Source organism: Globicephala melas, chromosome 9 (genome assembly GCF_963455315.2).
Source record: "Globicephala melas chromosome 9, mGloMel1.2, whole genome shotgun sequence".
Lineage (NCBI taxonomy): Eukaryota > Metazoa > Chordata > Mammalia > Artiodactyla > Delphinidae > Globicephala > Globicephala melas.
The window spans coordinates 40,833,021-40,845,907 of NC_083322.1; the positions used below are offsets into that span (position 1 = coordinate 40,833,021).

Consider the following 12,887-nt stretch of genomic DNA (forward strand, 5'->3'; position numbering starts at 1 on the left):
CTGGGACGTTATGCTAAATTAAATATGCTAGCCACAAAAAGACAAATACTATATTATCGCACTTATATGAGGTATCTAATCTATATGAGGTAGTCAAATTCATAGAAACAGAATGTAGAATGCTGGTGACCAGAGGCTCAGGAGAGGGAAAAGGGGAGTTGTTGTTTAATGGGTATAGAGTTTCAGTTTTGCCAAATGAAAGTTCCAGAGATCTGTTCCTCAACAGTGTGAATATACTTAACACTACTGAACTGTACACTCAAAAATTGTTAAGATGGGGCTTCCCTGGTGGCACAGTGGTTGAGGGTACGCCTGCCGATGCAGGGGACGCGGGTTCATGCCCCGGTCCAGGAAGATCCCATGTGCCGCGGAGCGGCTGGACCCGTGAGCCATGGCCGCTGAGCCTGTGCGTCCAGAGCCTGTGCTCCGCAACGGGAGAGGCCGCAACAGTGAGAGGCCCGCGTACCACAAAAAAAAAAAAAAAATTGTTACGATGGCGAATTTCAGTAATATGTTTTTTTACCACTACTGTTTTTTTTAATTTAACTGCCTATGATATATTAAATATCATTACATACAAAGCTACCTTATTCATTTTAAGCAGCTACATAATACTTGATTACATGGATTTAGCACAGTTTATTTACAGTCTTCTACTGATCTGCATTTAGGTCATTTAAATCTTATTACTCTTACAAATGGTGCTACAATTAATATATTTGTACATACACCTGTGCACACTAGTTCTAAGAATTCAACTTACAGAAACACTTGCAGAGCACACACACTTTACAATTCAATAGGTATTACTGAATTTTTCTCCAAAAAATACTTATAGTAATTTACACTCTCATCAAGTGTATGCGTTCTCACTCTGCAAAGATAATTAAGGAAGAAGGATATTGCATGGCTAGAAATGAGAAGGTAAGTGGAAATGAAGAAATGAATCTCTCTTTTTACACTAAAACAGCATTTCTGCTTTCCAATCTAATTTCCAAAACTATGGTAGACTGAAATCTACATTTTAAGTGAAGGAGAAATAGAAAACGCTTACCCGTAGGTTCTATACTAGAAGGTTGTGCTGGTGTCTGATTTTCTGTCACCTTTTCTGTTACTGGAAGTGATGGGGTATTTGGACCAACTTGTTTTCTGAGGGGAGTGTTCTGACAGTGAATTTCCTGCAAAAAGCAAATGAAGAGATAAACTTTACCTCTCAAAACTATAAATTTTGTCTTTTTACATGTCATTAAATGAAACAAGTAAGAGTCATTGTTCTATATAAGCTTCCTCAGAACAAAACAGATAATGAATGTGAAAGGGTCCAGCCATGTTTAGAACACAAAAGGCCTCGGTGCTAGTTCATATTCTTGGTAATTAATAGTAAGTAAAATCTTTTTTAGAGACCAGTAGGCAAGAGAGAATGAAAATCCACATCAGAGTTCAGCTTTAGATAAACCAATTCAGGTGAAAGCCACATATTGGGAAAAAATAATTGTCTCCTCAGAAAGAACAAAACAAATACAAGCAAAACCACAGGCCACTTCCTCGACCCTTTCTAGCCACCACCTCCTTGCTCCCTTCCCTTTAGAACCAAACTTCTGAGGACTGCCTATACTCCTGGACCCTGCTCTTCACCCACTACTACCTGCTTTCTACCCTCACCACTTCATTAAAAGGCTCTGCCAAGTCACAACAAGCTCCTTATTTCAAAACCCAGTGGTCTCAGTCCAGGCTACGTCTGACAACAAACACTTGGCAATACCAACCACTCCTCCCTTCTGAAAGGCTCTTTCTTCCCTTGACTTCAGTTACGCCATACTCAACTGCTTTTCCCTCCCATCTTCTGGCTGCTCTTTCTGTGGGTACCACAGATGAGTTCTGAGGTGGGGAGACTCCTGAACTCCCCATTACTGTGTTCAGAATTTTCTTTACATGTATATGTGCAACTGCCTGGGGAGGGATTCCACAGGTTTATCAGGAATCATTTAACAAAAAAATCATTTAAGAAAGATTGCTTTTTATTTTCCAGAGATGTAGAAGGAAAACCATGAGACTATGACCTACCGGCAACCAAGTGAAGAAGGTGCTTCAAACAGAAGAGAGTGATTCACAATGTCAAATGCTGCTAATAATAGGTCAAGTTAAACACCTGAAAACTGATTACTGAAGATCACTGGTGAATTTGATACGGGTAGTGGTGAAAGCCTGAGTGGAGAGATCAAGAGAGAAGGGAAGAGAAAAACTCAAGATACAAGTAGAGACACCCTTTTGGAAGAGTCTGGATGAAAAGGAGGCAAAGAAAGGGAGGGGAATAGGAGATCAAAAGAGTTGTTTTTGTTTTAAGATCACAGATAATAGCTTGCTCTATGCTGATAGGAAGGATTAGCCCATTCATTCCTTCTTCCAAAGACAAATTTACTGTGCTCCTACTGTGAGTCAAGCACTGAGAACATAGACAGAGATGAATAAGGCTCTCATAGACAGTGGTGAAAAACAAAGTTAAAACAATTATAGGAGGATAAATATTCCAGTGAGGTAAAAACAGGATGACATGGGCCCAAAAAAGCAGGAGGGGGACTGGGAAAAGGGCCAAGTAAAAAATTCCAGAGGGAATTAAAATCTAACCTATTCTTAATGAAGCAGGAGCTCACCACAGAGATATTTCATCCAGAGAGACTAGCGAGTCAAAGACAAAGAGATCTGAAAATATGCGTACACTTGAGAGACTACAAATAGTCTGCATGGCAGGACTGAAGCACACATGTGGAGGAGCAGGGAAGAGAAGCCAGATTTCGGAATGATTCTAGATATCAAGCCAAGCACTTTAGACATTTTTCTGATGTTAGCTATGGGGAGCTCTCCAGGATTTTAAGCAGGGGAATACATGCCTATCTGCCTTTTAGAAATATTTTTCTAGCAGCAGTGGGTTAGATGGACTGGAGAGAAGCCAGACTAAAAGCAGGGTGTTCACACAAAGCTATGTTAATGATTAAGGCAATGGCAGAGGAAAATACACAAGACAAGGAAGCTTGGTGACATACTTAGAAAATATATCACTGGATGTGTGTGTGCTTATGTGTGCATGTGCTAGAGGCCAGCAGGTGGGAAGACACAGTAACAAGAGGAAGGAGCCAAGGAGGTACTGCCAGATTGTTTTAGATGAGGAAGTATAGAGTAAAGCCCTAAGTGAAGACAGAGACTACATGGGGAAGATATTCCAGCAAAGCACAGAAAGCTCTGCCAGCCAACCAAAGCTCAACTAGAGTTCAGGAGAGAGATGAGGGCAGAATAGCCAAGCATTATCAGCATTTCTGTGATTGACTGAAGCTAGATATGAGGATGGGAAAGAGATGTTCCAGGACAAGTGAGACAAGAAAAATGGTTGAGATCAGGACCTTGAGAAACATGATTTGTTAAGCAAGGGAACTGATAAAAAAAAAAAAATCAAATAGATCCTTCTCAAAGAATAAATGTATTATTCTATTTCTACTGGTAGCCACGTTAAATATAGTTCTATTATTTTTAGCTTAAAAATACATCCTAACACAGGAAAATTAAGAGGTACAAACTTCCGGCTATAAAATAAATGAATCACAGGGATGAAAGGTACAGCACTGGGAATACAGTCAATAATAATGTAATATCTTCGTACAGTGACAGGTGGTAACTAGACTTATTGTAGTGATCATTTTGTAATGTATAGAAACATCGAATCACTGTACTGTGCAACAAGAACTAACATAGTGGTGTAGGTCAATTATACTTCAAAAACAAACAAACTAACTCATAGAAAAAATGATCATCTTTGTGGTTACCAAAGGAGGGGGTAGGGGAAGGGGGAATTGGATGAAAGTGGTCAAAAGGTATAAACTTCCAGTTATGAGATGAATAAGTACTAGAGATATAATGTACATCCTGATTTACATAATTAACACTGCTGTATGTTATGAGAGTAAATCCTAAGAGTTCACATCACAAGGAAAATATGTTTTTTTCTATTTCTTTAATTTTGTATCTATGAGATGATGGAGGTTCACTAAACTTATTGTGGTAATCATTTCATAATGTATGTAAGTCAAATCACTAAACATTTACAGTGCTGTATGTCAGTTATATCTCAATAAAACTGAAAGTAAAATGTGTATATACATATATATATATATATCTCCTAACACAGTATTTTGTACACAGTAGGCATGTAGATGAAACAAAAGATAGTTTAACACAGTAGGGATTTTGTTGAAGGCTTACCAATGAAATTTGACCAGAAGTAATACGAGTAAAGAGAAATCTGGGAGGTATTTGGTGACTGAAAGAATTACAGATAGTCTAAAAGTATGGTATTTGGAGAGAGATATATAATCATTAATGAGAAAAGTAGATTCTGAGAAACATTTGAAAACCAGCATCTAAATAGAATGTTAAAAGGAATCTGAAATCAACTGAATGATGAGAATACCTTTTAAATTTGATTTTAAGTAGGTCATCAGTAAACATGGTTAAAAGTTCCATTAAATGGCAAAATATCACAAAAGAAAAGCAAAGTTGGCATGACCATTTAAGGAGTTTATGAATGGAAAGCTGCATAGTTAATTGGAACAAGATAGTATATAAAGAATTATTTTACAATACAGAACCACAAGTTAAATCCCAGCACTACTTTGGTAACAAGTTCACTTTTACATTTCTTGTTTACATTACCTGTTTGGTTTCTAGTTGTTTGCTTCTTGAGTTTTCGCCTTTTTCTGCACTCCATAAACTGCCCTTGTCAAATCGGCCACGAAGACATGCTAGTTCTTTTTGACGTTCCTAAAATCATCAAAAGCTCTATTTTACACAAGAGCCAAAAATATGTTTAATAATATTCAAATTCTACTAACCTTGTCCTCAGTTTTCAGGTTAAAAAGTTCAAAATACACACAGAATATAGGACAATAATATTTCTAATTTGAAATAAGTGATACAGAGAATCAAGATGCTATTTATCTCCAGTCAAAAAGACTGGAGTCAGAATTCAGTTTGACTTCTAGGTTCTATGCTCAGACCATGTAATGAATAATGTTAAAAGCAGTAAGCCATACCTGCTTGAGCTGTTGTGCTAAATGAGTAGTAGATGAAGATGCGTTTTGCTTGAATAATCTTTCTTGTATGGCCTTTGTATTTGGAGTGATAATGGGAGTTCTATGGGGTGTGCAACGAGCTGGACTTTCTTTGCTGTGCTCTTGACAACGCTCTCCAAAGCGTTCCAGGAAAGGCTTAATTCCTGCTCCTCCTAAAAATGCACACATTTTTGGGAGGCTGTTTAGAATAAGTAACAATTGTGATTTCTATGGGAAAAGTTCTAAATCCATGTCAGCTCCAAAATGCTTTGATTCTACTAGGAATATTCATTCAGAAAGTAAACAGAAAGAAAATAGTTCAAAAAACTTAAAAAAAGGGCTTCCCTGGTGGCGCAGTGGTTGAGAGTCCGCCTGCCGATGCAGGGGACACGGGCTCGTGCCCTGGTCCGGGAAGATCCCACATGCCGCGGAGCGGCTGGGCCCGTGAGCCATGGCCGCTGAGCCTGCGCATCTGGAGCCTGTGCTCTGCAACGGGAGAGGCCACAACAGTGAAAGGCCCGCGTACCACACAAAAAAAAGAAAACTTAAAAAAGAAAGTTTTTTTACCACACTGTTTAATTCCATGTCCTAAAATTTGTTTTATAGGATTTAATTCTTTAATTAAAACAAGAAGAAGAATTTTTAAAAAGTAGAGTAAGAGGACAGTAGGGATTAGAAAACCCTTAAACTAAATAATCAGAACCTAGATGATTGGAAATTGACTGTATGTGCATTAATAATAACCCTAACAACCAAGTATCCTGGTCATGATAACCCAACTGCTAATATTTCTACAGCCCAATTTATTTTCTTGCTTTTAGGAAGTCTAACATGAAAATCCAGTGATTAAATCCTTTTTCTCTTTCAAAAATAATAATTAGGGATAATTTACTTTATCAAAGGATGTCTTGATTTTATAAAGTCTTAAAACAGTACTCATTTAAAATAGTATGAGAGCCATTTAAAATAGAACAAATGGGATATACACCACCTCCATTATAAGAATGCTAGGGTTGCACTACATAAAAGGAGGTTACCTATATGATTAACTGGCAAACATTTTCCCATAAGTAGCCAAAGAGTAAATATTTGGGGCTTTGCAGGCCATACGGCCATTGTCACAACTACTCAACTCTGCACTGAAGCATGAAAGCAGCCACAGACAGTAAATGGCCATGGCTGTGTTCCAATAAAACTTTATTTGCAAAAACAGGTGAAGGGCAGAATTAGACCCATGTCCAGCAGTGACAGCGCCGAGTCCTAACCACTATACCACCAGGGAATTCCCAACAATGCCCTTTATGTCGTTCTTATCTATGCCATAAGTCTTTAGAAAATTGGGCGTCATAGTCCAATTTCACATGGGGATTTTGCTATTGTTTCCAATTCTCATTTTGGCTCATCTGGAAACTGACTGCTGGTTTCTACTTACCCCATAACTAATGGATTCCCCACTCTCATCTCTCTGACTACTTCTCTTTTATGATGAACTATTATTTCTGGAGAGATTGTATCTTTAAGAAGTTAAAATGTAGAATTAACACAGTCTTTCCGAAAGCAATTCTAATGAAAAAGAATATAGCTCAAAGTACACTATATTACCCTATATTTGAACCATATTTTTTTAGTCCTATGTTTCTCAACCAATAGCATGCGGGGGTATAGCAGAAGGTGTAAGTCACCACAAGATAAATATGGACTCCCTGGAGCATCAGTTTACCATAGTAAAATTGAATTTTCATATGTATACATTCACATACAATATACACACATATAAATTAAATGGGAGTGGAGTCATTTGTATACATATTCCCTTCCCTTTGCTACTATGGGTGCTTTCATAGTGAAGTTTGAGAAGCACTGCTTTGCACGCTTGGTTATAAGAACGCTTCTCCATTATATCCTTAAAATGTGATTTCCAGTTGTATATGCTTTGTCTGCATCAAAAAGTATAGAAGAAAGTATCTAGCATGGTCATTCTAGAAAAAAGCATGTTTAAACTGTTAAAATGTAACAAGTTAAACACTTTGACCAGTAACTGTACATTACTGTACATTAATGAACATTCATTCTATCAATTAAAGCTGACTTTGAATAAGTCTCACTTGATACGTTCAGGCATTTGCCCTGGCAAACCAACAATGTACCATGAACAATTGGATATTTAAAATGCTAAGAACAGACACACTGAAAATAGTCAGCAGTACTTTAGATTTTTTAAAAAATATGTTACCTGGTGTTGTAGATTTGTTCTTAGGTTGAGATTGCAGACAAATTTCTCTGTTTAATTCCTCCTTGGGCCGAACTGTCCGGGATACAGGTGACCTCTCAGTTGATTTTGACACCTCTGTTTTAAGAGGACTAACAGAGGTTTTTTGAAGTAGTTCAGGATTTTGTACCTCACAATTTTTAGCACTGGTGATGGATGTAGTAGAAGATTTCACTGGGGAAGAAGTAGCTTTCTGAAACATGATAATACTTAGGGTAAATAACAACATTCACAATATCTAAAGGTAGTTCTATAAAAAGCACTCAAATCCTATAAAAAAAACAACTCAAATCCTATATGCTCGGTAGCCTTTATGTAAACTCATGAAAAAAAGTTTCTTACTCTCTAATAGATCAAACCAATTGGAAAGGTTTGAAAAAAATTAACTTAGAAAATGCCATTATTCAAATTATAATATGTAGTTTAGTCTGCATAATATACTGATGGGTAATTTACTACGAGGGATAGGGTCACTCACTATTTTAAAAAACAATTTATTTTATATTATCACACTAGTACCTTTATAAATGTTAACTGTATTAGGTCAAATTACCTATATATTTGCATTTTAATTAAATCAATATTAACTTGACAAAATTGTATCATGTACTTGAAGGTGAACTATAAGTTATTAAGTACTTACTATGTGCCAAGCACCATACTAAGTGCTTTATGCACATTATCTCACTTAATCCTCCCAAACCCTTTCTTTCCCAATTTACAAATGGAAAAATAAAGTTTTGCAAGATTAAGTAACTCTCCAAAGCCACACTTCTAATTATGTGGAAGGGCTGGGATTGAATGCAGGTCTGTCTAATTCCAAAACCTGGCTCTACACTTAAAGATAATGCTCAGAAACACAACATTTTTTTCTGTTTTGGTTTTTTCATATTTTTTAAAAAAACGTTGAGATAACACATGGGCAAGGTAATCTTTCAAACATTTCAAGACAATATACAGTAAAGGTATCACGCCCACCCTTGACAATTGCCTTCTAGAGGTAACTACTGCTATAGTTTTCAGAGATATTTGATGTCTTTCTTGTATTTATACACATACATAGAGCATTCTAATAGAGAAAGTAATTTTCAGGCTCTCCCTGATGACTAAGAAGAGGTTCCACCATTCCATAGTATATACTTTGGAGTTACATTAAATTCGTGTAATTTAGTTGTCAATTGCTAATTTACCTTGGGACAGAATACCAAATTTATGATTTTTACTTTCTATGAAATACTCTAAAAATACATATAAACATCCTATCTAAAAGTTATAAAATGCATACTTACACATATATATAAATTATTACTCATAACAACAAAAAAAGTTTCCAAAGACCAAAATTATGTATACTTACCCCAGAGCTGGAAATTGCAACATTAATCAAAGATGCACCCACAGCACTCGAGGATGAGGCTTTATTCAAAGAGGCATCGCCATCCCTTTGGGAACAGCATGTAGCTTCCTGCTTAACACTGCTGCTATTGATCCTAGCAGATGCTCCACTTGCAGAGGAAAATTTGGATAAACAAGTGGTACCAGGCTGTTCTTGTACACTGTTTTGCTTTGCAGATGAGTTTTTTACATCATCTTCCCAGGAGCAAATAGTTGCAGCAAGGTTGGCTAGACGGCCCTTTCTCCCAACTGGAGTTGCTGAGGCATCTGAAAGGGATGGTTTGGGAGGGGAGGTAGCCTCTGATGGCATTGCTGAGAAGGGTGAGCTTTCGTGTATATCATCTGAAAATGTTTTAGAAGTTAAAATTCATGAGTTATATATGTGTGTAATAAAGGGATCACTCAAAAAAAAAAAAAGCTTTTCTCATATGCATGAAACTACCAAACTGCTTAAATTTGACAATATATTTTCAAATCAGATACTTAATCCAAATTTAAAAAAGAAAAAAAAAGAACACTTTGTTACACCTATTTTTTTTCAATTATTTGATGGATTATGAATCTATAAGACACCATAGATTTAGGTTATATTTTTAGGATTAATTTATGATGTTATAACACTGCACAACTTAAGATTACATATTCAACATATTTGTTTTAAAAATGTATTAGACCAGTGCTGTACAACAGAACTTTCTGCAATGATGGAGATGTTCTATATCCATGGTGTCTAATACAGTAACAACTAACCACATATGGCTAGTGAGCATTTGAATTGTGGTAAGAGCAATAAGAAACTTCATTTCATTTTAATTAATTTAAGTTTAAAAGCTACATATTGCTAGCGGTTATGGTATTGGATAGCACAGGGTTAGACTAATATGTTTTTCTGCACAGTTACTTCATTGGGAGATAAATGTCAAATAAGCGATACTTAACTTACGAAGGCCTGTATGCACAGAGTATATAGGGCAGTCAAAGTTCACGGCACTTTCTATTCCAAAAATTCAGTCAATGGAACAGATAGCCCTCCTGCTGTCCAAGGCTTATAATTCTGCCAGAATTCTCAATTCTACTCCTCCAAAACCTTCTCAGGGATCTCGCTCCAAATAACCCCTTCTTCCTTTCTACAAACTTTTTTTTCTACACATAATTGTGCTCAAGTCTCTCTCATCTTAAAGCTAAACCCAAACATCCTCTCATCAATGTATACCCCCTTTTAGGTACTGTCCCTCTTTCCCTGCACTATATTCACTTACCACTCAACTCCCTTCAACCTGCCTTCTGCCTACACCACTGCCCTGAAGTTGCTTTTGCTATTTTCACCAGATGCCCACACGCTTTGTGGGCCTTGTATTTCCACGTGACATCATCCTCTACTAGTTCTGTCTTTGCGGCCTGTCCTTCGTGGTCTCCTTGTAACTACCAGCTACCTCCATTTGACTATCCCACGGACACCCCAAATAATATATCTGAAGTTAAAACTGCCCCTAACACATTCCTCCTCATCACGCCTCTTCCCCCCTTCTCCCTTACCATCCACCACCCAGTCATTAAGTCCCACAGATTCTATCTCCTAAATCTCTCAAATGCAGCCTCCTCTCCACTTTCACAGGCCTTCATCATTATGCCTGAATTACAGCATTGGCCTTCTAACTGGTGTTCCTGCTTGGAATCTCTGCCCTCGTCAATCCCTCCTCAATTCTGACGCCCAGAGTGACCTTTCTAAAACATTTGCCTACTTAAACTCTCTCAGTTCCTCTCCATCACCTCCTGGTTAAATTCCAAATGCTCCGGACCCGGCTGCTTTCTTCAAATTCATCTCTTGCTTTTCTACCACATGAACTATATACCAGAATACCTACTCTTTATACACATAGTATGCTCACGGTACCTCTGTGCTTTTCATCCGTTCTGTTGTTTTTGCCTAGAATATCTCCACTGTCTGAAGCCAGCTGCCCCTCAAAGTCCAGGTTAATTATCTCTGCCTCCTCCAGAAAAGATTTCCTGACCACCACCCTCCCTACAATATCTTTTTGCATACCTTCATCATTTTCTTTAGAATAAGCACTGTCCTCTAAGTAGACGACAGTTTTACTGTTATGTTTTAGGAATGGGCTTAATAGCTCTAGCTCCTCTAACTATTCTTTGTCAGAAAGAAAGGCTTCAGATAAATTATATTTTGGAATAATCCCTCAAACCTTTAATTGGCTATACCCACAGTCCTGTATAGTACTCACTAAATCATTCATCACACTTTATTCATAAGTTTCAATGCTTAAAATTAGACAGGCTATGATGCCTTAATGAGATTTATTTTCAAGGTCGAGGTGGACATTTGTTAACATTTGCTTTCAACATATTCGAAATCACTGCTGCAAAGCTTCCTTCTCTAGAATGTTTAGGGCCTTGGTTGTATTCTTGATCATGCACTAAATCACAACCTCTTTCTTTTTTTTAAAAGGAAAATCTCCAGTCCTCTGCCCATAGATATTTCCTACAAAACAGAAATGGAACATTCTTCTATTCAGGCACATTTACTGGTTAGCCTCCTCAGACGTTATAAAGAAGCATGGTTAACCCCACCCACCACTAAAATAAATAGGTATAATTTACAACGTGGACTCTCAGCACCCTGTTAACACACCCCAAAACATCAGGCAGGTCATAAAAGTTGAGCCCTAGAGTCAGACAACTGGGGTTTGCATTTTAGCTGCTGCTGACTGTGGACAGGCGCCTTAGTCTCTCTGAACCCAGTCTTCTCTTCTACAACATGAAGAAAAAGTAGTATGTATGTCATAAGATTGTTGTAAGAATTAAATGCTATATTACAGAATTTTTTTTTTTTTTTGCGGTACGCGGGCCTCTCACTGTTGTGGCCTCTCCAGAAAAGATTTCCTGCGGAGCACAGGCTCCGGACGCGCAGGCTCAGCGGCCATGGCTCACAGACCCAGCCGCTCCACGGCATGTGGAATCTTCTCAGACCGGGGCACGAACCTGCGTCCCCTGCATCGGCAGGCGGACTCTCAACCACTGCGCCACCAGGGAAGCCCTACGTTAGAATTTTAAAATATTTAGAACGCCTAGCACTTCACACAGTAAGTGTTTGCTCTTGAGATTATCATCACTGCCAGAAGGGATCATCTTAAATGTTTTTCTATCCAATACTTATCAAAATTTCAGTTAAAAGAATTGATATTTATGGAAGACTGCCTGAAATATATGTAGCCCATCCATTTCCTCAGATCACTTGGTCTTAATTCTGGCTATGTGTCAGAATTACCTACAGAGCTTTAAAAAAAGAGAAAGGAAGGAAGGAAGAAAGGGAGGGAGGGGGGAGGGAGGGAGGGAGGAAGGAAGAAAGGAAGGAAGGAAGGAAAGAAGGAAGGAAGGAATAAAAAGCACACCCCAGGGCTCCACCGCACTCCTGAGATTCCAGTCCAGTGGTCTGAATGATTCTGATCCATAGGAGCTGGGCTGAAAGCCAAGGCTTGGCTTCCTCGGGTAAGGCCCAGTCGTCACCGAGCTGTCTACCTGCACTGTGCTGGCTCACTTTAGAACTGCATTTACTGAAATGAGCCTGGAGCCAGCTATCTGCCTACCTTGAGAAACCTTACACCTTCACTAGCTCCCACAGTTATCTTTAGGACCCAGGGAAGAAAGTTCTCTTAGGTCTTAGTGCCAACCACGGCTCTGTTGTTTTGTTTTTTAATAAACATTAGTCATGTAATTGATAGCATTTCACCTCTCTGCACTGGCTGCTAGCAAGTTCTGAACCATCTCTAGCAAGTGAGGAGGACCTTAAGGCCTGTATTTAATAAACTAACTTTACCCTTCACTTTGTTTTTCCTTCTCTTCACCTTGATTTCTTCATTTTTCCCATTTTTAATATAGGTATTTTTGTAAGTCATCCCAAGGCTTTTTATGTAACAAGGTAGGAGATAAGCTCTCCATCAGATTATGGACCCATGAAAGGCAAAGATCAGGTCACTTTATCTGTCTCTGGCATCTTAGCATGAAAACATGCTTTGCAGGTGCTCGAGAAATGTTTTCTGAAGTTTTCTTTCTCCCCTATTGAACAGCATTGCATACCTTAGTCACTCAAGGTTATTTAATTAGTGAAT

General features: G+C 38.1%; 1 protein-coding gene across 2 annotated transcripts in view; it reads right to left on the reverse strand.

The window, feature by feature from the left end:
- Window positions 1-12,887, reverse strand: part of ANLN (anillin, actin binding protein) — a 54,872-nt gene that overhangs the window by 32,861 nt on the left and 9,124 nt on the right. For both annotated transcript variants that reach the window (XM_060305412.2, XM_030857552.3), the window contains exons 4-8: window positions 8,726-9,105; window positions 7,333-7,561; window positions 5,082-5,272; window positions 4,702-4,809; window positions 1,055-1,178 (exon numbers count right to left, since the gene is read on the reverse strand). In XM_060305412.2, coding sequence (XP_060161395.1) covers window positions 1,055-1,178; window positions 4,702-4,809; window positions 5,082-5,272; window positions 7,333-7,561; window positions 8,726-9,105 — 1,032 coding nt within the window. The remainder of the gene's footprint in view (window positions 1-1,054; window positions 1,179-4,701; window positions 4,810-5,081; window positions 5,273-7,332; window positions 7,562-8,725; window positions 9,106-12,887) is intronic.